We start from the raw sequence: 26,192 nt of genomic DNA, 5'->3' as shown, positions 1-26,192 counted from the left end.
TGATTAGATATTTAAATATCATATAATTTATTATAATTTATATCAATTTGATTTGGAAGTATTTTTTAATTTATTTCTTTAATGTTCCGTTAGTATTTTCTAATTTATGTTTAATTACTCTGTTGGTCTCTATAGTTTTGTAAAATTTTTAATTAGGTCCCTATACTTTTTTTTCTTTTAATTGGGTCCCTACACTAATTTTTTTTCAATTAGGCCCCTCTTAGTAGTAATTGGCTTAATTTTATAAGGACTCTACTAAAAAAAATTGGTGCAGAGACCAAAATAAAAGAAAAAAATGTAGGGACCTAATTAAAAAAAATTAGTGCAAATAATCAATTATTAAGTTTATAATTAATTTTTAACCCAATTTTTGGTAATTAAAATTTAAATGATTGAAATTATTAAATGTTGAATACTTTATATCTAATCAATTTGTTTTTTTTATTGAAATTAAAAAAGAATGAGTTGTTAATCAAATTTAAATTTAAATTTAAATTTGAGTAAAAAAATAAAAAAAAATTAAAATTTTATCTCACTAACTAGAATTAATTTTAAGATAAGAAATTATTTTGTACATCATATATATTGTAGGATAGTATGCTGATTTACTATTTTTTAATGGTAAATATTGTCAAATAAAATGGTGTAAGAAATTAGAAGAAAATATATTTACAAGTTTAGAAAATATTAATTTATTTTTCAATAGAATAAATTATATATTAAATAACAAAAATCGTTATTGGTTTCTCTTCACACTAACTAATACTCAACGATGGTGTTTAGGTACACCATGTTACCAAGAAATATTAATCGAACTAATAACTTTGTAATGACATAAGTTTATAAATTTGAAAATTTAAAAATTATTTCATAAAATGTGAAATTTTAACAAATAATAATGTTGATCATATTGTTTTGATTTTTAGAATGACCAACAAATAAAATTATCCCAAGTAAATTTTAACAAAGACAAAAGACCATAAGTATTGCTATTAATGAAAAATTAATCTATTTTAAGACAAATACAATTTTTTTCTATGGATTTCTTAACTCGGCAAGTTGAGGACTAATCCACCACGTATTGATGTTCTATTTATTAAGGGTCTGTCGCTAACTAATGAATTCTTATACATACAAGGCGAAATTCGAATTTCAAATACTTACTTAAACAGACAAATGAGATGATCATTTAACTAATAATAATTAATTAAAATAAATATTAATTATTTTTAATATTTTTAAGTTGTAAAATATTTATAATAATAATTACTATATATATTTTTTATTTAAATTTTAATAAAATTTTTTATATAATTATATGTATTATCCCATACAACACACGAAAACATACACTAGTTAATAATAAACTTGCAATCTTGAGTGTTTTATGTTAATTGTATGATTCATTTATTTCAAATATTTTCAATCAACTGTATTAATTATATATTAAAATTAACTATTAAAATCATTAATATAAAATATATATTAAAAGTAAGTTAAATTATATAATTATTTATATACAAATATATCATACTTAATTTTAATAACTAATTTTAACATGTAAATAGTATATTTTATTCTCAATACATCCATGCTAACCATACTTGAACTTAAAGGCTTTGTATAGATTTTAAGCTATTAATTTTATGCACGCTTTTTAATTATCAAGCTATAGTTATTTTGTGTTATTATTATTATTATTATTATTATTATTATTATTATTATTATTATTATTATTATTATTATTATTATATCTTTCAAAATATTTGACGGCAATGCACTAATAATAATTGTAAATTAAAGGGTAAAGCTCCTGAGAGAGAATTGTATTGCTAATTTTTGAAAACCAGTTAAGCCAATGAAATTCAAATTAAGTGCTCCTAATTACTCTCCCAAATCTTCGCTAACAAACGTGCTTTTACTTTCTTCTTATAAGTTCAAACCTTAACCACCAATTCTCTTTTAAAAAACTCACTCCACGCACTAGAGCTCCCTATAGAAATATCCAAAACCAGCAAATATGGCCAATCTATTCAGAAGTTGTTCATTATTACTTTCGGTTTCCTTGATTATTATAAGAGTAAATTGTACTGAATTTGAAGTTGGGGGTCACGATGGTTGGATTGTTCCTAAGTCAAGAGACAACGATCAAATGTATAATCAATGGGCATCCCAGAACAGATTTAAAGTTGATGACACTCTTCGTAAGTACCTTCGTTATTCCAACAACTTATATTTTTTTAAATTATGATTTACAAAAATATTATTTATACATTAAAATTAACCATTAAAATTAACAATTAATGAGTTTGTATATAAATACATACATAATTTAATTTATTTTTAATGTGTATTTATATTTCAACGTATATTTCATGTAGTTTAATTTTGGAATATGATTGTTTGTACAAAGGTTTCAAGTACTCTAAAGATTCGGTGTTGGTGGTGAGTGAAGAGGAGTATGAAAGCTGCAGATCCACTAAGCCACTATTCTTCTCCAACAATGGTGACACTGTCTTCAAATTTGAGCATCCTGGAGTGTACTACTTCATTAGCGGAGTTAGGGGCCACTGTGACAAAGGCCAGAAAATGATTGTTAAGGTTTTGGCCGTACATAATCCAAAGCCAGAGCCACCACATTCACACTCACCAGCACCAGCACCAGCAGCAGCACCAGCATTTACATCTGCATCTACACCTGCACCTTCTCCTTCTCATCATTCTAATGCTGGAAGACCAATTCCTCTTCTCAGCATAACTAACTTGCCGCTCTTTCTTATCTTACTTCTTCCTATGCTTTTTGCTTGATTTTTTTCCTTGTATTATTGTCTTATCTCTCCTTATGATTAGTAGTAATTACAATTAGTTTCTAGGTGTTTAGTTTTAATTTGTTGTTGGGGTCTTAGGCTGTTTAGTTTGGTTGTTTGAATAATCAAGACTATTTATATTGTTGACAAATAAATTGCAGATTGTTTTTTTCTGGTTTCTTAAGAAATTTGCTGTTCATGATATATTTATTATTAGGGTTTTTCTTTTATTAATGTCAATCTATTGGTGGTGGCTTAATATTAATTATTCCTATCAAGTTACAATCTAAGCAACTATCTAGAAGCAAAACATTGAAGTTGTATATTCCATGTTATATCTAAACTATAAAAAAATAAGACTGTTTGAGTTGTATGGTAAAACTTTTTTTTGAGTCAATGTTTTCTGTAATTATTTTTTATCTTAAATTTTGAATTAAAAAATTTAAATTTAAATCCTAATTTTAAAATTTATTTTAAAAAGATGAGAGTTAAAAATTAAATTTATAACAAAAATTAATTAATATTAACTAGTTAAAAATTAATTTCTCATATTCATTTTTTTTTTTGGACAAGGGAGCCCATTATTTGACAGGACTTCATTCCCCTTCTTTAAAGAATAATGGGCTTTGACCAAAGAAAACGAATAATGGGCTTACTTTAGGCCTTGGCTACAGACATTGATACACTAATATGTGTCTGTTTGAAAAAAAAAAAATCCAACAAATACGGCAAAGCATGCATAACAAAACCAATTCCAAACCGCCACTATGAATCTATGATCACAGAAAATACCCCATAAGGCCGTAACAAATGCTAACGTAGAAAAGAAATAACTAATTAAAGGTCTCTTTTGCTAAAGCTTATCTTTAGTAAAAAAATTTAAATTTTTTATTTAATAAATATAAAATAAATATATTAAAAATTTAATTTTTTATATTTTAATAAAAAAATTTTTAGTTTGTATTAATATCTCTTGTTTATTTTGATTAGAAATGAGTTAGTATTAATAGGATTTATGTTTGACAATTTTTATATCAAAATATATTGTAGTAAATTAAATATTATTTGGATTATATTATTCAATTATTTTTAGATAAAAAATTACTAAAAATGCATAAATTTAAATAATTATATTATTTATATTATCTTATTATTTTATTTTAGATATTTAAATAAATTCTAATATTCTTTTTAGTTTCTTTATTTAATATGGTCTTTCTAATAAAATTAATAGAATCATAATTAAAAAAATATTAACATGTATGAGAGCATTAGAAAAAAAATGTTACAGAAATAAACATCAAAATTCATGTACGAACAAGAAAGAACAAAAGTGGTAGATAAAAAATAATAAAATTTAGAATGATTTTTTATTGGATAAGTTTTCATTTTGCCAATCTTTTAGTTACTTGCAAATTGTTAACAATAATAATAATGAAAATCTTTATCCATACATATTTTTTCTTAAAATTTCACTTAAAATCAACTTGAATTAATGTAATAATTAATTTACTAGTCCGTTTTAGTCGAAATTCGAATTAATGTGAGAAAAAAACACTTTCACCCATATTAAAAAATGTCAACTTTCTTTTTAAGTCTTTTCAAGGAGGGAGGTCCAAAAAAAAAAACCCCGTTATAACAAAGCATACACCCGATAATGTAACAATCTGAAATTCTATGAAACTTTCAATTTAGGAATTAAAAAAAAGTACTGGAGCTAATAGTCTAAGTGTACAATGTATATAATGGATTAAATTTTTGGCCCAATATTAATAAAATGAACATAAACATCTCATGTCATGAAATCACTCATCTCAAAAGTTTAAATTGATTTTGGAGTTCATCAAATATCAAACTCTTAACCTTTCGGATTTAGAATTCTGATACCATGTCATGAAACCACTCATCTAAAAGCTTAAACTAATAGGAAAAGATAACACTAATGATTATATCTCTAATACTGAATCAGACATTCCTAAACCGTCGTTATATACATTGTACAAAATTTTCATTAATTCTCTATACTTTCTCATTAAAAAATTAAAATAAAAATCTGGTTGCTGAAATGGCACCTTTATCATAAGTTGAATTTCAGTTGTGGGGACACAGACAACCACTAATACAGACATACAAACTTAAATCATACATACTGAATACTGATAAATCAGCTTTCAGGTAGGAGTGTCAACTATAGTTGTTAACTATTTTATTTTAATAATTAATCCTCCTTAATCTAAGTGTATCTGTTAAATGTTGTGAGCTGTCATTCTCTAGGAATTCTGGTTTGGATGGTTGTGGATCAGTGGATACCATCATCCACCTTTTCCTGCTCTCCATTAACATTTCCAACTTCCAAGGATAGATTTGTTTATTCCTTAAGATATGGAGGCAAATGCAAGAAGCCAAGACCCACGTGCTAGGAGCAGGTGAGGTAACCACTTAGCATCTGGAGTTTGTGGAGCAAGCTGCTTGCCATCTTCCAAATCCATCTTCACATTATGCTTAATTAGTTTTTGAATAATGAACCACTTTACTGTATCCATGCATATCCTCTTTTGGTTTGTTTTAGTCTTGGTTTGACTAATGCATTGCCATGTAATTTGTCTTAGTCTTTTTCTTCATTTGCAATGTAATTTCTATTGAAAAAGTTTAGGGTCAGCAATTTTTATATTTTTTGGCCAGCATTTAACCATTAAAACAAGAGTGAGTAATCTCTCACTATTAGATATAATTTCACACCATTAAAAATACTATTGATAACCAATTGATGGTTACAAAACACCAAAATTACTGACTCCTAGCATTTCTTATTTCCATTATGCCTTATCTTATTTTGTATTCTAATTAGAAATCCATTTGCATAATTCATTAAAAGGGCAATATTTCCTTAGAGGTCTAAACTCTAAACATAGGTCAAATTGAAGTCATAGTCATTTGCACGTGATTTGTTTGTTTCTAAGCAATTAGATGATGTAGAGAAATGCCCCAATTTGTGCTTATCTATTCCTCAATTTTTTACAATCCTATTTTGTATTGTTATTCAATTATAGGAATCCTCAATCTCTAATATCTGTTTATTCCTTTCTTATAGCTCTAGCAAATAACAATCACCCGATTTAGGCATGGTTTAAACTAGTAAAACCTGCTCAGTCAAAAGGCAAGAAATAAAGCACTCTTGACTAGAATATGTAGCTGAGCTGCGATCAAACTATAATAATTGTTATGTGATAATTGTCCTGATCTTCTTCACCTACTAAGAACCCACTCCATTATCAAACTATAAGGCTCCGTTTATTTATTTATAAGAATAGTAGGATATTAAAACATGAAGATTTAATTACTCTGGTGGTCTTATAATTTTATAAAATTTTTAATTAGGTTACTATATTTTTTTTTAATTGAGTTATTGCACCAAATATTTTTTTAATTAGGTCCCTACATTTTTCTTCCTTTTATTTAAGTTTCTCTATCAATTCTTTTTTTAGTTAGGTCCTTATAAAATTAAGCCAATTAGTACTAAAAAGGACTTAATTGAAAAAAAATTTAGTATAGAGATCCAATTAAAAAAAAATGTATAGGACCTAATTAAAAATTTTACGAAATTATAGGGACTAACAGAATAATTAAACCAAACATAAATACAGAAACATAATTATATTTGGTAGATAAAATATAGATAGAGGTATTATATCTTGAGATATTAATATTGTATATTGTGTATCTTTTCTGATAGAAAGAATATATAAATACTGAACGGAGATATAATTTATTTTTTTACTTTTTTTTATTATTATATTTTTAATTTTAAATTTTATGTAAAAAATAAAGATAAATTAAATTTTTTATTATTTATTCTATCTTATATTTAGTCTAATAATAAATAAAATATAAAAATATTAATTTTTATTTCTTTATCCATCTTTTTTATTTTATTTTTTAATGTCTTATTTTATCAATATTCTCAAAATTAAAGCGAGTCTTAATAAACACGATATTTTTCTATCTAAATTACAACCTCGCATCTAAAAGGGGATTAGTATAGTCACAAAGAAAAAAAGGGGATTAGTATAGACATGATAATATTACCTAATGTCCTAATCCCATAAAAGATGAATATGACTTACCCCCGAAAATGTACTATCCTACAATTGGTGTTTGACTAGTAGCATATGTCCAATCTACATGATAAAAACTGCAAATGTAGCTAGAATCATTAAATTATGAGCAGAAGAGGTGAAATGTTGCTTCTTGCTTGTTGAATGTTGAGCATTTGCTCAAGTATGAGTGGTTAGTCAAAAGCAAAAACAGTGTTCAGGTCGAACTTAAACAAGTATATTGCCATTCTACTCTGCCTCTGCCATCAGAATAACTTCTTTTTTAAAACTAGAAAAGCACTATAGCCCATTCCTTCAACTCTGCAACACTGCATATATTGCTGAATTTGAGTAATCCAATTTGCAACACATTGTAAGCGCATGGAGTAATTGTTGCAAACATCTAGGCATACAAAATTTGCTAAAACCGTATAAATCATGCTCCATAATTTTTACCCATTATTGGATCAATGTATTTAGGAGGAATGTATGTCGAAATCCATGAGCAAATTCAATATAAAGTTATTCATGAAAAATGTAACCATGTGTTTACATGCATAAACCAAATATATAAAGTTATAAACTATGTAGCTTGTTTCTCTGCTTTGCATCTTGTTATGGCAGTTAAAAGGCTTAAATTAAAGCACTGTCTGAAATTGTTGACAGAAGCATATACGGTGTTGTGAAGTGCGGTTTGGGTTTGGAAAATTTATTGCATGCCATTGGCAACAAGTTTAGCATTACATCATCTGCCCTTCTGATCTTTCCAACCCTCTGAGTCCAAATTTAAGAACTGGGTCCCCATCACTTTGAACCCACAGTGATGTCACCTTCAAATCTATTTGAGTACACTATCATAAATCCTAATATTATATTAATACAACTTAGATCTTTTTTCTTCCACACACAATAATCAAAATTTTATGTATTACAATCTTAAATAAATAAATCAATTTAAAATCATCGTAAGATTTTATATATCTTTTCAATATAAAATCACTGTGTATTCAAACCAATACTAATGAGGTTAGAATAGTATAAAAAAACACCCACAATTTTGAAAAATAAAAGGGGATAATGAAAACAAAAAAGGGGTCACAATCAGCGAGTGCAAGAGGAAATGTGGTGAAAGCGGTGATCATAAAAACTGTGTTGATTTTTGAAGCTAATGAGTCATGATGCTCAACAGTCAACGACCCATAGGTACAACTTCCATTAATTCTGTGTTAATGAGTTTCAACGCATGCTCACGTGCCGTTGGCGTTAATTCCTCCGTCATAAAAAATCAAAATTAAATGACGCCGTTAGTTTGCTTCTTCAATATTCATTCCTTCCCACTTCACTATACCTATAACCGCCAACTGTCCCACCATATAACACCAACATCACTACCCTCTTTCTTTTCCTTTTCCCATTCCTCTCATCTCACTCACTCTCACTCACCACTCCCCTGCGCCGTATAATATAATACCACACGAGATTATTGAGCTTAATTAACGAACTCATCATGAACCCCTTCTTTTACAGATTCTTGATTCTCCTTGCTCTGTTTTCTCTCGTGGAATCTTCTTCATCATGCAGCAGCAACAACAACAGAGACCACGAGCTTGTCTTAAAAGCCTTCCAATATGTCTCTGGATTCAAACCTTCATGGTTCCAAACAACACGCCAACCTTCTTCTTCTTCTTCCAACTGTTCGGTACAAGAGTCATCTCCCATTATTAAGAACATAGAGCTTCCTTCAAGAAACTTAAGCGGCAATATCTCATGGAGCTACCTAAAGAACATGTCAAACCTGCAAGTTCTCGATCTCTCCGGAAATTCCCTGCAAGGCCAAGTATCAAACATGTGGTGGGCAACTCCAAACTTGTTAGTAGTAAACCTCTCCAGAAACAGGTTCGGAGGAACCATTGCTTTCAACCAACTCACAACCGTTTCATCATCGCTTCAAGTTCTGAACCTCTCACACAACAGGCTCACCAATCAGGTTCACCTCTCCGGTTTCACAAACCTCAAAACCCTCGACCTTTCTCACAACCACCTTGGAACCTTACCTTCGGGTTTCCAGAGCCTCAAAAAACTCCAACACCTCGATCTCTCTAACTGCAACATCGAAGGACCAGTGAAACAAGTCTCTTCCCTTCACTCACTCACCTACCTCGACCTCTCTAACAACACGTTGAATGGAACCTTCCCTTCAGATTTCCCTCCATTGAACACCATCAAGTTCCTCAACATCTCACACAACAACTTCATCAAATCCACAGAACTAAGCCCAAACAAGTACAAGAAGTTCGGCCACTCGGCGTTCATAAACGCCGGCAACAACTTCCACTTGAACTTCAACGCAACCAACCTCCATTCAAAGAAGCAACACCACCAACCACCAATGCAACCAACTAATAACAAACACCACAGGCACAAGTCAAAACACAAAACCGTTTTGCTTGTGGCGGCATCGTGTGCCTCAGGGGTAGTTTTGGTATTGTCGTTGAGCGCGTGCATGTTACGGTGTTACTGTAGGAAGAAGGAAGAGGCGAAGAGGAACAAGTGGGCCATATCGAAACCTGTAGCGTTGACGAGCATCAAGATGGAGAAATCAGGGCCGTTCGCCTTCGAGACGGAGTCAGGGACGTCATGGGTGGCTGACCTGAAAGAACCGTCGTCGGCCGCCGTGGTGATGTTCGAGAAGCCGTTGATGAGTTTGACTTTCAAGGACTTGATGAGTGCCACGTCACACTTCGGTAAAGACTCACAGCTTGCTGAGGGTAGATGTGGGCCCGTGTACCGAGCTGTTCTACCAGGAGATATCCACGTGGCAATCAAGGTTTTGGAAAACGCAAGAGACGTTGATCACGATGACGCTGTCAACATCTTCGTTGACCTCTCCAGGCTGAAGCACCCTAACCTCTTGCCGCTCTCCGGTTACTGCATTGCAGGTACTCTCATTCAATGCATTTCACGGGATGGAAAACTGGATATTCAATTCACGAATGTACTTTCCAATTTCCATACTAGGGTTCAATTGAATTTAGCGCAAAAATATTAATGATTAATTGTTGTTTGTGAAATTGAAGGGAAGGAGAAGCTGGTGTTGTATGAGTTCATGTCAAACGGGGATTTAGGTAGGTGGTTACACGAGCTACCAACGGGTGACACCAACGTGGAAGATTGGAGTGGTGACACGTGGGAGATTCAAAACGGTATCGCGTCACATGAAAAGATGGCTTGGCCAACACGACACCGTATCGCCGTTGGTATGGCGCGTGGTCTCGCATTCCTCCACCACGCCGGATCCAGGCCTGTCGTTCACGGCCACATGGTAACATCTAATATTTTACTCTCTGATGACTTCGAACCACGAATCGCTGATTTCGGGTTGAGGAAATTCGGGCAGGAACAGAACGCGCCGAATTGCAGCACCGAGACTGACGTGTACTGCTTCGGTGTGGTGCTGATGGAGCTTCTGACGGGACGGCATGGCACGGCGGAGACAGTGGTGTCGGTGAGGAAGCTTGTTAGGGAGGGCCACGGTGTTCGCGCGTTGGATGAGAGGCTCGGATTCGGTGACTCAGAGGCTGAGATGGTGGAGAGCCTCCGAGTCGCGTACCTTTGCACCGCCGAGTCGCCGGCGAAGAGACCCACCATGCAGCAGGTCTTGGGTCTTCTCAAGGACATTCATCCGAGTGGCGGACTCGACTGAGTCCGATGAGTTGACTCGTCCCTGAATCGTCGCTTTTTTCCTTTTTGGGTTTAAGGATTTTGAAGCCCACCACGCGCTTCGTGAGCGGTTTGTGGCTTAAACTCGACGATCCTAAAGAAAAAAAAAAAAAATCGACGATCCTGGTTACTATAGGAGGTGGCAAAATTGGCAATTGAGTTTTTGAATTTTGTAGTATTTATTATGATTATGATTATAAAAATGTATAGGAAAATTTTCGACGTACATCGATACATAATAATTTTTAATTGTTGATTTTAATTATAAAAAATAGTTAAAATTTATCGAAATACCAATATACTTGGAAGCTTTTTAAATGTATATAGTGCAAAAAACAAAAAGGTTGAGGAAAACAGTTGGACAAAATTAAGTGGGGGTAGGAGGGGAAGCTTGGAATGGTGAGATAATGTGTAATGAATAATAATGAAGTGGGGGAAGTGTGGTATGTGTAGTATTCTTCTTTTTGGGTGAGCATGTATGAAGGCAGAGAATCCCACTTATTACTTGTCTCTTCTAATAGGGCCTTCCATCATTTATTCTTTACCTTCTTTTTCTGTCTATTTTATTTTTTCATTTACTATATACTATACTTTACTTTAATGTTTTTTTTTTCCTTTTCTTTTTTATTTTGTTTTATTCTCTTTCACTTTGTTCTTTTTAGCTTTGTTCTATACTTCTATTGTTAGTTTATTTTCTTCTCTCTTTAGTTACGGAATATCCCCTTCCCTAAAAGAAACAAAGATGGGTAGATGAGATTAGATACAACTATATTTATATCTTTAATAATGTGCATGCGTAGCTACTATTTGCTGCTTGTGAGTAGTTTTTTGCTTTATTATAGAAAATAAAGGAGAACCATGTGCGTTGTGTGTTATACCGTCATGGCTAGGACCAGGTTGTGGCTCTTTAAATAGTGTTAATTTGAGTGACCTTTGATTTTATGGTAGGTAATTAAGGCTATTCTATTTTTGATTTGTCTACATACTCTTGTACGTTAATTCCATCAACGTGGGTCAATGAGTGACATGGGATCTCGTATTGCTTTGATTATTTTAGCATGCTTAAGATGTCAAGTTTTGAATGATTTCGATTGACTTATCTCATTGAGGGATCTTTCACACATTATTGCCAATATGGAAAAAGATCACCAACACATAGAAAATTTCAATGTAGTGTTCTGTTCTGCATGAATTATTCAAGTGATATTTGTAATAGTAGATTGTTGAGCTAACATATGCATTTTTTGTATTCTATGATGACCTTTGTCACAATGAAAAAAACTCGGGTAATCAGTTGTCTACCTACTAAGAAATGGAAAGTAATGATGATTATAAAAAGAGAAAGTATAGGGAGCTAATGTGTACAATAGATGTTTAGAAAGTATTAGAGATATGACTATTAGTGTTACATTGTCCTATTAGGTTACGCTTTTAGGGTGAGTGGTTTCATGACATGGTATTAGAGTTCTAGATCCGAACATGAGATGTTTATTATCCTGGTATTCGGATGGTTATTCTGGATAGTATGGGTGATGTTTATTTTATTCATATACCAAAGATTTAATCCATTGTACACATTGTATGCTTAGGCCATTAACTCAATTTGTAAAATGTTTTGGGAAAAAAAATATCTTTCATAAAAAATACTATTTTCTAATATCAATAACTAATACTTTAGGACACTTGTTAATAGGACTATATATTTAATTTAATAGCTCCATTTACTATGCATTATTCTATTTTCTATCATATTATTTCTTCTTATTCTAGTCACAATTAATTAATTACCTAGAGACATAGAAGGTGTTCTACGTTGGTTAAGTTCGTTAATGCCTCTTGTGTTCCTCCTCAGAGTTAATGCCCCCAGCGAGTCTCTCATGCTTAGATTTCAATCCGAATCTGGTTTTGATGGAAACAATAACATACTGTGGACTATAACACTTTGATCTTTGATGTTTTATACCACTTATATCTTCTCCTAATAATTATTTACAATAGTATATTGCAGTACATAATTTTCTCTTTTATATATCTTTACAATGTGACATAAATTAAAGGGAAGTATTAAGGTTTTAATCCTGATTTCATTATCTTTAACTTTTGATGTAATTATCCTACTCATGTTTCAAACTTTAAATCTTTATGATACCTTTAACATTATTTTAATACAATGTGTGTATATATGCATGGTGATGAAGAAACGGATTTGTATTATCTGCATGAGCAAGCTTATAAGGTGCACGTCAATATCAACTTTACTTGCAGCTGCTTCAATTCAAAGTTGGTCTGCCAGCTGCTATATTTCCGCGTTTTTCTTATCCACATGATGGATGAAAATTCTTGAGCCTGACATTACAATTACAATAGTCCCATCCCATTAATGCTAATAAATTAAATTAGGCTGACACAGAGAAATGTAAAACCTTAGCTTCCACGTTCCTTGTCTATTTCGTACTTTATAAATAAAAAGTTGGATAACATTTTTTCTACCAAGATATTCTTTCTGCATGATCGGCTTATTATAACTAGTGAAATAGTGAAATACTATAGTAGCCATGACAATGTTATAAATCACAAGAAAAATTTCTACTATTGGTTCTAACTAAATTTCTTGTAACACACGTTATGTGGATGCTTTTTCAGTTTCTTTTACCTTTAGCTTTTACACAAGTGTTGCCAATATTGCTACAAATATGAGTCATGGTTATTATTGTCACTTTACTATTTTGCTGAAAGTTTAATGTTGTTTTTGAGCTTACCCTATTTGAAAACTCAGTAATGGTTTCGATTAAAGCTGTTATTGTGTCCAGAGATAGATTTAGATTTCCGTCCTTGTCAGTAAGAATTGAGTTAGTTCCGTATTCCACAAATCCTTTAGACCTTAAAGTAGAGACAAAAGGGTGTGCTTCTAGTATTCTTACATGTATGTACATAACTGATGGAGTTGGGTAATACAAATCTTGTGGTCATTTAATTCATCCTAACTCCATCCATATATAAAGCGATAGATTTAACGTATATTTGGGTATAAGTATATGTGTATGTATAATTTAACTTATTTTTAATATGTATTTTGTATTTTAAAATATATTTTTACTTTTATGATTGATTTTAGTGGTTATCATACAAATATTATAAGAGAAGGAGTTAAATAATTATTAGGAAATAGGAACCGAGGGATATATACATGGAAGCATTAGAAGTTAGAACCATACATTTTTTTTTTAATTTTTTTTGATTTTCAACGGTATCCCCCTAATTCGACAGGTTAAGAACTAATTCGTCGCGGATCTGAGCTCCATTTAAGGGTCTGTCGCTGGCCAATGGGTTGCTGCATGCACAAGGCGAGATTCGAACCCTCGACACTTGCTTAAATGGACTTGTGAGCTGACCATTCGACCAACCCAAGTTGGTTTTTATTTTAGAGAAAGTATAGGGAGCCAATAGAATGTTTGTACAATGTGTACAATAGAGATTTAAGAAATATTAGAGATATAATCATTAATGTTACTTTTTTTCATCAACTGAAGTTTTTGAGATGATTAGTATATTGTACACTTAAACCATTGGCTCCCTAGCACTAGCCTTTTATCTTATTATTTAACCAGGGGATCATAATAACTGGATTGCTTCTAACATTTTTTTTGTTGCTGTTGTCAGTTTATAGGCTCTCAGGCCCAAAGGATTTGTTAGTTGAGATTGTTTAAAAATGGGCTCATTGTCCAGGCTGAAAGAAAATGGGTTCATTATATTGGGCTAAAGTCCAATATTGATTCTTACACCAAGAACAAGAAACACCGGTTTGATCGGGTCGGGTCTGACCGGCCCACCCATAGCAAAAAAAAAAAAAGGAACCCCTGTGTTTTCGAATTTCGATTCATCATTTGCATCCGTGTTGAGTCTTTCTTTGGTTCTTCCTGATTCAACCTTTTTCCATCTTTTCTGGTTCCCTCCTAATTCCAATTTTCTCGTCTCAAATTCCCTTCACTCGCAGCTCAACAACACTTCCCTGTCACTCAATTTCAACCCTTCACAGGAAACAAGCCCTTCATTTGTTCCCTCGCCGGAACCCTAGCTTCTGCCAATGGCATCCAGGAAGAAGCAATCTGAAGGTATAGCCTTATTGTCCATGTACAACGATGACGGAGACGACGATATGGAGGACGCCGAAGAAGATGAAGAAGATAACCAAGAGATAGGTATGCGCCACGAGCAGAACGAGGACGCCGCCGCCGGAGGATTCGCTGCGGAGGTAAATTTGACCGCCACCGACACGGATAGAATGGCAGGGATTGATTCAAGTAACGAGGGAGTTGCGGACGAGGTGTCCACGCCGGCGGAGAAGCGCAGGTTTGGAACTCCAACGCCGCAGCGTGTTAACACAAACATGGTAATTTCGCCGCCGCAAGATCAACGAGGGGTAGCGGTGCTGCCGTCGGATTCGACGAGGAGCGGGAGAGGAAAGCTTACTATAGTGGACTATGGCCATGACGAAGTTGCAATGTCACCTGAGCCTGAGGTACACTCCTTTTGTAGAATCTTATGTTTTCTCTTCGGTTTTTTTGGAAGTGAGAATGATGGGTGTGTTTGTTGCCAATGATTGCAGGAAGGAGAGATAGGAGGTAGTGTTCGAGTCATGTATGGGGACCAGCTTAATTTGACCAATGGTAAGTGAAATATGATATTACAATGATGATTGAAATCCGATGAAACTTGTATGATACTTATGATAAATCGTGATTGAAATGCATCTTTATGCATTTAACTCATGCTTAGAATGCGGTGTAATTTGGGATGGGAAGAGTAGCAATCCTGTATTCGAATTTCAGTCTTGAGAAGATGATATTGCTTGATTTAATTTTTATTCAAATACAGTACAATTGCTAGTTTGCTACATGTTCATTTCTCCTGCCTCTAACTTACTACCCTCTGTAACATGTAATTGCAGGTGATTTGCTAGATAGAACACCATCTGGAGCAGTTCACGTTATGACACCTAGCAATCAAGCAAACACTCCTCAATTATCTGAGCAGTTGAAATCTGATACAATGAATGATGATGCCATGATTGGACCTGATGATGCAGAACCTGGAGAAGCAGGTCAAGATGAGCAAAAAGCTGAAGACCCATTGGATAAATTTCTCCCTCCTCCACCAAAAGCAAAATGCTCAGAGGAACTGCAAGTAAGTTTTGTTACAGCATTTGAATATTATCAACAGTTGAATACCATTTTAATAGATTGTAAAGTAGCATTCAATAAGTTAAGTAAACCACTTAGCTTGTCTTGTGTGCTGGTTTGATGTTGGATTTAATTGTAAGTTCCCTCAATTTTTTGAGCAAGAGCATTCTTTGGTATTGATTTAGCAATCCATGGTTTCTATTTGCCTCGATCAAATACCTTCTGTTAATAATTAGAGGGTTCTATTTTGTAGATCTTTTACGTCAGTTTTATACTATCTAGACATTAATATTTTCTAGTGGATGCCCCCTTCTCTTCTCAGTACTATCCCTTAAAAGTTGGCTGTAATTCTGTAATTACAGATTCTTTTTCGATTGCAGAGAAAAATAAATAAGTTCTTGGAGTATAAGAAGGCTGGAAAAAGTTTTAATGCCGAAGTTCGCAACAGAAAGAACTATCGAAATCCTGACTTCTTATTGCATGCAGTGAGGTATCAAGAAATTGACCAAATAGGATCTTGCTTCAGTAAAGATGTATTTGACCCTCATGGATATGATTCAAGCGACTTCTATGATGAAATTGGTCAGTAACTGCTGCTTCTCTCCTTATTTCCTGACTGTTATTTGCCATGTTAGTCTACATTTTACTCTTTTCCATGATTTTGTTAAATTTATCATGCATACTATTTTACTGTCTGGACCATAGTAGTTAAGCTGTGATAGTGGCATGGTGCAGCTGAGTGAACAAACCGCAAAGATGCTATGATGGTATAGCAGATCATAGAGCGGCAGTGCACCCAAGATTGTAGATACCCTGTAAATAATCTCTGATACACATTAGTTCTTAAAAGTCAACTACTTGTTATCAATACTATAAATCTGCACTACTAAAAACCTTGGCGCATCTGCTCATTTTGCTGCTATTGGTTACCTTGGTCTGTAGATGTCTGTCTACATTTGTTGGTTCCGACGGCTTGCGTGTTAGGCCATAATAGGTTGTTTATTCCAAGCTGGCAGTGTGTTTAAAGTATTTAATGATGTTAAAATCCTTTTTTAACTGTCAGAATGTGTTTTGCTTGCACTACAAATACATTAGAGGTTATCTTTTGGGCTGCAATGCAGCACTACCTTTTATAGTAATTATGATACTCTTGATGAAGTATAATTTTATCAGATTAAGTATGTAATGTTAACTTCAAGAGATGAGGCCTTCTAGATTTCTCTATTATTTTTTTGGTTGTCAATTTTTCTTGGTCTTGACTTGGCAAACTGAATATTTGCTAGGTTTAGGCTTTAGTTCTTGGCATGTCTATATTTTGGCTTCCATCTCTGAGCATCTGTTTTTAATATTTTTCCAATGTCATCTATTTTATTTCTCTTGATTTTGCAGCAAATACTGGTTTTTCTATTTTTAACTTCTATTTGTTTTTCGGTGCCTTAAATGAACAAACAGAGGCTGACATGAGGCGTGAAAGTGAAAGGAAAGAACATGAGAAGAAGAAAGCACAGAAGATGGAATTTATCGCTGGGGGAACACAACCGGGAATTGTAGCAGCAGGTGCTCCCAGAATTGGCTTGCCTGTTGCAGGTCCAGAAACCTTCTAGATGTTTTGTGCAATAGTGAAGCTTTTTCTTAGGTGTCATTTTTCATATATTTATGATGTTATCTTATAGTGCTTTTATGATATTGTTTTTGCACAGGTGGTTCTGCTGTGGCTGCAAGTGGTTTGGTGCCACCTATAGCTGACTCTATTAATCGGGATGGTAGACAGAACAAAAAATCAAAATGGGATAAGGTATTCATCTAAACTTTGCAACTGCAACTTCAGGGACATTCTTAATTGGCTCATTGTGCTAACAAAATTTTAGTGAATGATTTTGTTCCAGGTGGATGGTGATCGAAAAAATCCTCTGCCCTCTGTGGGGCAGGATTCTGTATCCACTGTTGGGGCTCATGCAGCAATTCTATCTGCTGTTAATGCTGGCAGTGGGTACATGCTATTTGTGTAAGTACATAAACAACCTTGAATTTTATGCGTTGTATTTATGTATCTTGATTCCAGTTTGGCATTTGTTCAATCATATAGAGGAGAGAGGAGGGGACTAGAATAGATGACATATGAAAGCTAACGAGAGAGAGAGCCACAAAACTAACAAGAGAAGACAACATGTGATTGATACAGTGACGGGTGTTTTTGTTGAGCAGGCAGCAAAAACGGCGAGAGGCAGAGGTGAAAAGATCTACTGAAAAGAGGTCGGAGATAAGATCGTGAACCATCCATTTTACTAAGACTGTGTATAACTAAAAAGTTGTGGGTTGAACACATTTCAGCATAACATTTTTGTCTGTTAATCAACTTTGGCAATGATCACTGGCACTGTATATTTTTTAGAATGGAAGGAATTTTTTTACTGAAGCATGCTTTGATGCCTTTTTAAATTTTAATCTATGTAGCAGTGCAGAAATTAATTGGTTTAATGCTTCCTAATTTTATTAGTTGACTACCTTTGTCATCAGTTTACTCCAATAGTTTTTTCATATTCGTCGTGAACTTTGTACTAGATATGTACATGAATCTAGGTTTGGGCTCAAATATGTCTCTATGCTGAATGTATTTGTAACTTGAGTAAAATTTAGTTTGAAGTAAAAAATGTATTCTGGACTAGTAAATTTATCGGCTATTGTATTGAAGAAGAAAAAATATGACAAATGAAGAACTCGGTTACGACTTATGATTGACTTGATAATGTATGTTTTCTAGTTATTATTGTGTTGATGTTATCTCAACACCCAAGAATGATGCCTCTTGTTAACATGAATATTAGATGTTTGTTAAGGATAACAAAGTTCCAAATTTAATTTAGGAGCATGGATTTAGTTTTCCGTGGGACGCATTACAAATTATTAGTAAAGTTATGCTTAACATTATTCCATACCGTTAGAAGTGCGAACTCAGGTGTTTCTTTTATAGAATGTAGGGGTTGATAGTAATAATATTCAGCCTGCCTTAAACAATGTTATATTCACGTGTTAGTTAAATTCATAATATTGTTCTGTTAATAAAAACCGCTACCCGATATTAAGAAGCTAGAAAGTGTTGGTGGCACCGAGCTCAGAGGTGGTTGGAGTGAATCATTGGTTGCAGTAATTGGGCAAATAAATAAATAAACAGTAAATACATTTTACGGGAAACGAGGTTGGACTTGGGGTGTAGTCCAGTTGAAAATGTGCCACTTGCTTTCTGCTCTCCAGCTATTCCTTCATTCATGAAACTCACCTTCCTACACTCGTGTTTTTACCATAATTAAATATGACCTGACCACCTTAAATATAATGTGAAGTTGTTTAGTGAATAATATATCTTTTTTTTTTTCAAAATAATGATTAACACTAATGATGTTGGTTAAAATATTAAATGATGCTTTGTGCAGCCAAGCTTTTTGTTGTCGTTATTGGGTGGATGCATGAAATTGTCCATTGGTTCCTAACATTGCCTCATTTTGATGTACTATGCATGTGGGACCTTATACGGAAACAGTTCACGGAATCAATCACGGTTGCATTGCACCTTTTATTGTTTGTTTTTCTTTGGGGGAAACTGTTTGGTGCCTATAATTTTTGTATTTAAAAGTAAAAATAGAAAAAAAATGAGATTTATTCTTTTATTTTTGAATTTTATGTCTAAAATTTAGACACCATAAAAACACCTTTTTGTGGAAAGCTGAAAGTCAAATTCGACTTTTGCCATGTGATACGAAAATGTACCAAGAACAAACCATTTTAATGTTAGAGATACCATACAAATTAGTGAAGTGAAATCATACAAATTATATTATTTTGATATAATATACACCAAATTTAACTTAATGCATCAGAGCATTTTACTAGGTAGGGGACCCCATATGCCATATTCATTGCAAGATCCTTATATCAACATCTATTCAACATTCCAATCTTGTTCATTTGTGATATTATCTGGCAACTTCGGCTTCCATTCAATTCAACCATCAAACACTTTTGGTCAGCATCCACATATATAAACTCCTCAGAATCATCATTTTCTTGCTTCTTTTCACTAATTAGCCAGGCCCATTCATAGAAAGTTGCATGAAAAAGGAAAGAAAAAGAAAAAAAAGTGTTTCTCTGCATATAAAATAATAGAATCTTACATTTCTTTTCTTAATTAATATTATTGTCACAAAGCTAGCACTAAGGTTGTTCCTTTTATGACTTAGTAATGATTTCTTGGTTGTTAATGGGATATACATATACTAAGGAAATGAAGCCTCTAGAGATAGATAACATAGGATGCATCATCTTTCCCTTCATAAAGATGGCTTACTAGGTCTATTACCTTTTTCATGATGAGGGATGCAAACACATCATAGTTCTTGAGAAAAGAAATGTCACTTGCTATCTCTCTTCATCAATCAAAATTTTCTCTATAAATATTTAAAGAAAATGACAAATCGATTCACGAGGTCTGCGGATATTTAAGTTCTTGAGAATTTAAGACATCTTCAAAATTCGGACATATCGATTCCTAAGTTTAATTTGTTCAATTTTAAAAACTCTCTCACGTGTGTATTTATATCAATCAGGTCAGTACAATGGGAATTACATAATTTTTTTGTTGAATCTGACAAACCCAAATGAACATAAGGAATCAGTATGTCTAGATTTTAAGAAAGTTAGAGATTTAAATATATTTTTAAATTTTCAAAAACTTAAATATCTGTGAATAAAAAAGTCAATGATTTATTTATCTTTTTCTCAAATATTTATTTAAAGGTACATGTCAATGCAGACAAATTAAAGTGCTTTGGATATTCTCTAACAAAAGTTTGTTGATTTAATTTTATTTGTATCTTTAACTTCCTTTAACATGCTTAGCGTTTTAATAATTTAAGTGCAACAGCATTATATATATTTAAATAATAAGAATATGACAAGCTTCAAGGCCTTATTATCACAAAGCATAACTCCAGATTTTGTGGATTGTTTTCCTCGACCACAAAACATTATTAGATAACACAAAGCATAACTCCATATTTTTGTTTTCTATATTGAAATAAAACACACTTTGTTTACCAAAAAAATAGCTCACTCTTCACTGTTGTCTTTATCACTAGAAGAATAAATCAATTCGGTGTAAGATACCAAGACGTACGTGCGTGCGTATAAAAGGCCAGTAATTTAGTCTTTTTTTATTAATTATGAATAAATAACCATTTATACTTATGAAAGATGAAAATGCTGATATATGTATCATACTAAATTGAAACTGAATTTGTATCTTCGTGTGACAAAAGTATCCTGTCTTTTGGAGGATTGGAGTGCCATGTAGAGTACTTTTGTCACATAGAGACATCTTGCGTAATACAAATTTAGTTTGTATCTAATGTTAAATATATATATCAGAATTTTCATCTTTTATGGATACAAATGATCATTTATTCTATTAATTATTAACTACTAATATAAAAATCAAAAGTAAAGTGATGTATTGAAGTGTTGAAGACAGTGCAATTTCTCTTGTTACTCAGTTGCTGTGCTGTGTTCTCAGTTCTCACTAACTACTCTCTGTGTCTCTTCAAGACTTCAACTGCGCATTCTCTCTCTTTTCTCTGTCTAATCTCTCTCTCTCTCGTCTCTTTTCTTTCTGCTATTCAACTTCATACATTGACTCTACTACACCACTGCATTCTCTTCCACTCCCTCAGTTCTCTCACATTTTCATCTAGTTCTCTCTCTCTCTCTCTCTCAAGCTGTTCTTCTTTTTTGTCCATCATTAGCAACAAGGTTTTTGAGGAAGAGAAGAGTTACAAGCTGTGTCAGAGATCATGGAAGCTTCTAAGCCAGAAGAGATAAACCACCCACCAATGGACCAGCTTCAAGGCTTGGAGTACTGTATAGACTCAAACCCATCTTGGGGTATGCAAAGCTTTCACCTTTCCTCAACTACATTTTCAGTTTCAGTTTCTGTGACCATTTTGGTTTTCCGTGACAGTCATATATTTGCTTCTAAACTGTTAACAGTGGAGTCAATAGCTCTTGGTTTCCAGCATTATATTCTGGCTTTAGGAACTGCTGTCATGATTCCTTCATTCCTTGTGCCTCTGATGGGAGGAAGTGATGTAAGCCATTCCATGCTTCCAACTCCTTTTTCTTTCTGCATCTTCAAAACTTCATTTTTTGTATTCTTCTGAGAACTTCTTGTGTGCTTGGGCACATTTTTTCCCTGCTTCAGTTGCACTTACAACTACTCATTCTCATTTTTAATGTTAAAAAAGTGTATATTAGTTATAAATACTTTTAAAATATGGATTAAATATGCTTTACAGGCTTTTCTTATTCTGAATTTCTGATGATATTATTTGATATCAGGAAATCCCTAGGAAGTAAAGTTTTTTCTTTCTTTTTTGTCCAGTTTTTCATTGTATTGAAATTATATATTTGGATTTTGTCATCATCTGCTAAATCAAAATTGACTCATTGAGCTGGTTGGGCCCCACAGAAGAGAAAATTTTGTATAGACTGAAAATGAAATTACCTTGGTTTATTTTTCGTCTGCATTGGCCTAAATGGGGGAATTGATGTTTCATACAACGGTTCAGGATGATAAAGTTAGGGTGGTTCAGACACTGCTTTTTGTTGAAGGGATTAATACATTGCTACAGACACTCTTTGGAACCCGGTTACCAACAGTGGTAGGAGGATCTTATGCATACATGGTCCCCATTATATCTATAATCCATGATTCATCACTTGTGAAGATACAGGACCCTCATTTGGTTTGTACATGTCTCTACTCTTTGGTCATAATGTTTTTCCCTTAAGTTCATTTATAAGTTGATGGTCCTATTTATTATGTTGAAATGATATCTTAGTTCCTTTAAAATGTGAGTTTAAGCATTCAAATTTGAAATTTGCCTTGAATTTATCATGTCTATGCTCCATGTCTGCATAAATTAACGCTCTTTCATTGATTTCCAGAGATTTCTTAACACAATGAGAGCAGTCCAAGGTGCAATGATTGTAGCATCAAGTATACAAATTATTTTGGGTTTTAGTCAATTATGGGCCATTTGTTCTAGGTAGGTAAAAATTCTTCTATTTGAAATGCATAGATATTCTTGCATTTGAAGAATGAAGCTTTGATATCATTACTGTATTATCCTTCCCCTTTTCTTTCAGGTTTTTCAGTCCACTTGGAATGGCTCCAGTGATTGCATTAGTTGGTTTTGGATTATTTGACCGAGGTTTCCCTGTGGTATATATATATATATAACAATAACTCATGTGTCAACACTCAACAGTACTTGTTATCTGACTATACAAGAAATTTAAGACTCTCTCTTTCTGTCTAACATTGTTTGTTGTTTTGAATCTTCTTTCAGGTTGGACATTGTGTTGAGATTGGAATTCCCATGTTAGTTCTGTTTGTAGCCTTCTCTCAGGTACTACTCAAATTCAATTTCATTATTCTATACATTCGAATTTGGTAAAGTATAATAATTGTGTTACAATATTTTCATTATGCAGTACTTGAAAAGCTTCCATACAAGACAAATACCAATACTAGAGAGGTTTGCACTACTTATATCAACCACCATCATTTGGGCATATGCACATCTCTTAACAGCAAGTGGAGCATACAAACACCGCCCGGAACTAACCCAACATAATTGCAGAACAGACAGAGCCAATCTTATTTCTTCTGCTCCATGGTTAGTGCATAAAACATCTCTCCCACATTTGAAATTAGTTGCAATGAGAATCTTGATGAGCAATTGCCATTAACTCTTGAACATTGTTTCTTGCAGGATAAAGATCCCATACCCTCTTGAGTGGGGTGCTCCTACATTCAATGTTGGTCATGCTTTTGCAATGACAGCTGCAGTTTTAGTCTCCTTAATTGAGGTATTGTATTTAAAGATGACAGTTCATACCAAAATTCTATTCTAACAATTTATATTAATACTTCAATTCGTGTTCCTCATTTGTAGTTAAAGTTTGTGATTTATGTTCTACTAAAGCTTTATGGTGTCTTGGAATTTCTAATATCATGTTCATATTCTGTATCAATACTTGAGCTTCATAGTTGACTAACTAAATTAGGAAAAACCTTTCACAGTCAACTGGGGCATACAAAGGTGCATCAAGACTGGCAAGTGCAACACCACCTCCTTCACATGTTCTAAGCCGTGGTATTGGCTGGCAGGGAATTGGAATACTGCTAAATGGACTTTTTGGAACAGCAACTGGTTCATCAGTTTCTGTGTAAGTGCAATTCTTCATGTTCCTAGTTTCCAGTTTCACTATTATAGGACACAAATTTGATTCTCCTAGGATCATGACAGAGAGAATGTGGGACTCCTTGGAAGCACTCGCGTTGGAAGTCGAAGGGTCATTCAAATTTCAGCTGGCTTTATGATATTCTTCTCAATGTTAGGTGAGTAGTAAACTGTGGGGCAACATTAGTCTTAACTAAATTTACTTTGACAGTTTATTTCATGATTTTTACTTACAAAGTACAATATACCTCTTCAGGAAAATTTGGAGCTTTCTTTGCATCAATACCCTTACCTATTTTTGCAGCTGCACACTGCATTCTATTTGGTCTTGTAGGTGAGTATAAGCTATAACCGTTTAATTCATTTCACCTTCGATTTCATTGGAGCCTATCTATGCTTCATTCGTCTATCTTTTGATGACAATTGCTCTTTGTATGTTTCAGCTTCTGTGGGACTATCATTTCTGCAGTTCACTAACATGAACTCATTGAGGAACCTCTTTATTACTGGTGTTGCCCTTTTCTTAGGACTTTCCATTCCTGAGTATTTCAGAGAATACACTGCCAAGGCCCTTCATGGACCTACTCATACAAAGGCTAGATGGGTGAGTCTGTTTTTCCATCCATATTATTATATTAAAAATTGTCCAGAGACTTGAAAATTTGAAAGTTGTCTTCTCAAAACATTAACTAAGTGCTATCATGGTGATATATTGACATGAACTAAATACTGTCATGAAGATTTCTGTTCTAGCTATGCATCTTCTGCTTCTATTTGTGATGGCTTGTGCTTGACACAACCTAAAAGCATGTCATTCTTTATGAGAAATGTTACTCATTCTCATTCCTTTGTTTTCTTTTTTCAGTTTAATGATTTCCTTAATACTATATTCTTCTCTTCACCAAGTGTTGCATTGATTATTGCTGCATTCTTGGACAACACACTTGATTACAAGGATAGTGGAAAGGATAGAGGAATGCCATGGTGGGCCAAGTTTAGATCATTCAAAGGAGATACCAGGAACGAAGAATTCTACACCCTCCCTTTCAACCTCAACCGGTTTTTCCCTCCATCTTAAGAAGAAAGTTCTATCTTAAAGGAAGATGTAAAAGGAAAAGCATCATTCCCAGAGGGATGTATATGTTTTGGTGTGACAATTGTGTATTACTGAAAATTTTTGTGAGTAAATTATTGTCAGTTTATCTTAGACCTCTTTCTCACCTATTTTGGAAAGAGTTGTTAAAGCAAGTCAAGAAGATTGAAATGATAAACTACTAGTTCGAATTAAGTTTTAAATTAGCAAACATTAAAAGATTAACTTGGATAAAATTCTGAGAGAAATTCTGTATTAGCACTCTACACTCATTAAAGCTAAAATAAAAAATAAAATCCAATAAGCCATCCTATATCAGTCTTACAAGTATTTCATTTTTAACTTTTTTTTTTAAATTTATAATTTAAGCAAGTCAGCTTCTTGCTTGACTTTGATCTATTGGAATTTACTTATTTACTGTCAAAAACTTTTAACAAAAAGAAACTGTAAAAGCTTTAAATTTTCAGTCTTTGACTGGTAAAAAGACTTCCTTGAACCAAGTAAAGTTCTTGAAAAAAAAGTATTCATTTTGTTATAGTTTCAAGTATAAATGAATGTGAATTAGCTTTGATGAAATACATCTAATTATCTACTATTTTGCAGTTATTCCTATGTTTATAAAGAACCTTGGATTCTGTGTGTGCAGCTTGAGGTGTGTTTGACTTCTAACTTGAATCTTTGGAAGTTGGAGCTAAGAAAGAAAGAAAAGATGACAGTGGTAATGTATGGTTTCAGTGCCAATGAAGAACTGCTAATATGTTCTGTCTCTGTTGAGAAGCAGCTTTAGCTTTACCCTATCTGTGTCTGTCTTCTTCTGCATATCATGTCTTTTTTTGTATTTATGTGATAAATCACAGTGGATAGGGATGCCATATTGATAATCATATAATAATGGATTCTCATCCACCTAAGTTGCCTCATCTGGTTACTGGTGATTATAATTTCTCCAGTGATGATCAATATTTTTAGCCTCTTTTGCCAATTATTTAATGTGTTTGAAC

General features: G+C 33.2%; 4 protein-coding genes across 12 annotated transcripts; all 4 read left to right on the top strand.

The window, feature by feature from the left end:
• The first annotated feature begins 1,989 nt into the window (after nucleotides 1-1,989).
• Nucleotides 1,990-2,887, top strand: LOC112714461 (early nodulin-like protein 6). The gene is made up of 2 exons (XM_025766068.3): nucleotides 1,990-2,204; nucleotides 2,414-2,887. Exons 1-2 carry the CDS (start codon nucleotides 2,021-2,023, stop codon nucleotides 2,806-2,808), a joined length of 579 nt encoding a protein of 192 aa, XP_025621853.1. The 5' UTR covers nucleotides 1,990-2,020; the 3' UTR covers nucleotides 2,809-2,887.
• A 3,826-nt stretch (nucleotides 2,888-6,713) lies between these two features.
• Nucleotides 6,714-11,158, top strand: LOC112714457 (calmodulin-binding receptor kinase CaMRLK). Its single transcript, XM_025766063.3, has 2 exons — nucleotides 6,714-9,840; nucleotides 9,979-11,158. Exons 1-2 carry the CDS (start codon nucleotides 8,409-8,411, stop codon nucleotides 10,602-10,604), a joined length of 2,058 nt encoding a protein of 685 aa, XP_025621848.1. The 5' UTR covers nucleotides 6,714-8,408; the 3' UTR covers nucleotides 10,605-11,158.
• Nucleotides 11,159-14,450: 3,292 nt separating this feature from the next.
• Nucleotides 14,451-18,217, top strand: LOC112714459 (uncharacterized). Of its 8 annotated transcripts, none has more exons than XR_011867034.1 (8): nucleotides 14,451-15,140; nucleotides 15,228-15,288; nucleotides 15,570-15,805; nucleotides 16,182-16,383; nucleotides 17,254-17,388; nucleotides 17,502-17,596; nucleotides 17,670-17,806; nucleotides 18,007-18,217. XR_011867034.1 is itself a non-coding variant. In XM_025766066.3 (8 exons), exons 1-8 carry the CDS (start codon nucleotides 14,706-14,708, stop codon nucleotides 18,071-18,073), a joined length of 1,350 nt encoding a protein of 449 aa, XP_025621851.1. In that variant the 5' UTR covers nucleotides 14,451-14,705; the 3' UTR covers nucleotides 18,074-18,217. The 8 variants fall into 8 exon arrangements, 4 of the variants coding, with proteins under 4 accessions (XP_025621851.1, XP_072061750.1, XP_025621850.1 ...); XR_011867033.1 differs by having other exon boundaries at nucleotides 17,888-18,217; XR_003159272.3 differs by having other exon boundaries at nucleotides 16,164-16,383.
• A 3,097-nt stretch (nucleotides 18,218-21,314) lies between these two features.
• LOC112714458 (nucleobase-ascorbate transporter 2) lies at nucleotides 21,315-26,176 on the top strand. 2 transcript variants are annotated; one of them, XR_003159267.3, is made up of 14 exons: nucleotides 21,315-21,735; nucleotides 21,841-21,938; nucleotides 22,419-22,595; nucleotides 22,798-22,898; nucleotides 22,999-23,074; nucleotides 23,202-23,261; nucleotides 23,347-23,531; nucleotides 23,628-23,724; nucleotides 23,939-24,084; nucleotides 24,165-24,256; nucleotides 24,355-24,432; nucleotides 24,542-24,702; nucleotides 24,964-25,277; nucleotides 25,838-26,176. XR_003159267.3 is itself a non-coding variant. In XM_025766064.3 (13 exons), exons 1-13 carry the CDS (start codon nucleotides 21,645-21,647, stop codon nucleotides 25,174-25,176), a joined length of 1,575 nt encoding a protein of 524 aa, XP_025621849.1. In that variant the 5' UTR covers nucleotides 21,315-21,644; the 3' UTR covers nucleotides 25,177-25,369. The 2 variants fall into 2 exon arrangements, 1 of the variants encoding a protein (XP_025621849.1); XM_025766064.3 differs by lacking the exon at nucleotides 25,838-26,176 and having other exon boundaries at nucleotides 24,964-25,369.
• Nucleotides 26,177-26,192: the final 16 nt, after the last annotated feature.

The sequence above is a fragment of the Arachis hypogaea genome, chromosome 10, assembly GCF_003086295.3.
Source record: "Arachis hypogaea cultivar Tifrunner chromosome 10, arahy.Tifrunner.gnm2.J5K5, whole genome shotgun sequence".
Lineage (NCBI taxonomy): Eukaryota > Viridiplantae > Streptophyta > Magnoliopsida > Fabales > Fabaceae > Arachis > Arachis hypogaea.
This window is presented reverse-complemented; position numbering and strand designations above follow the sequence as displayed.

Coding starts and splice junctions, on each gene's coding strand:
- LOC112714461 (XM_025766068.3), top strand. CDS start 2,021: ATGGCCAATCTATTCAGAAGTTGTTCATTATTACTTTCGGTTTCCTTG. Junction 2,205..2,413: donor TAAAGTTGATGACACTCTTC/GTAAGTACCTTC, acceptor GTTTGTACAAAG/GTTTCAAGTACTCTAAAGAT.
- LOC112714457 (XM_025766063.3), top strand. CDS start 8,409: ATGAACCCCTTCTTTTACAGATTCTTGATTCTCCTTGCTCTGTTTTCT. Junction 9,841..9,978: donor CTCCGGTTACTGCATTGCAG/GTACTCTCATTC, acceptor GTGAAATTGAAG/GGAAGGAGAAGCTGGTGTTG.
- LOC112714459 (XM_025766065.3), top strand. CDS start 14,706: ATGGCATCCAGGAAGAAGCAATCTGAAGGTATAGCCTTATTGTCCATG. Junction 15,289..15,569: donor CCAGCTTAATTTGACCAATG/GTAAGTGAAATA, acceptor ATGTAATTGCAG/GTGATTTGCTAGATAGAACA. Junction 15,806..16,163: donor AATGCTCAGAGGAACTGCAA/GTAAGTTTTGTT, acceptor CTGTAATTACAG/ATTCTTTTTCGATTGCAGAG.
- LOC112714458 (XM_025766064.3), top strand. CDS start 21,645: ATGGAAGCTTCTAAGCCAGAAGAGATAAACCACCCACCAATGGACCAG. Junction 23,262..23,346: donor TGTTTGTAGCCTTCTCTCAG/GTACTACTCAAA, acceptor TTCATTATGCAG/TACTTGAAAAGCTTCCATAC. Junction 24,433..24,541: donor CATTCTATTTGGTCTTGTAG/GTGAGTATAAGC, acceptor TGTATGTTTCAG/CTTCTGTGGGACTATCATTT.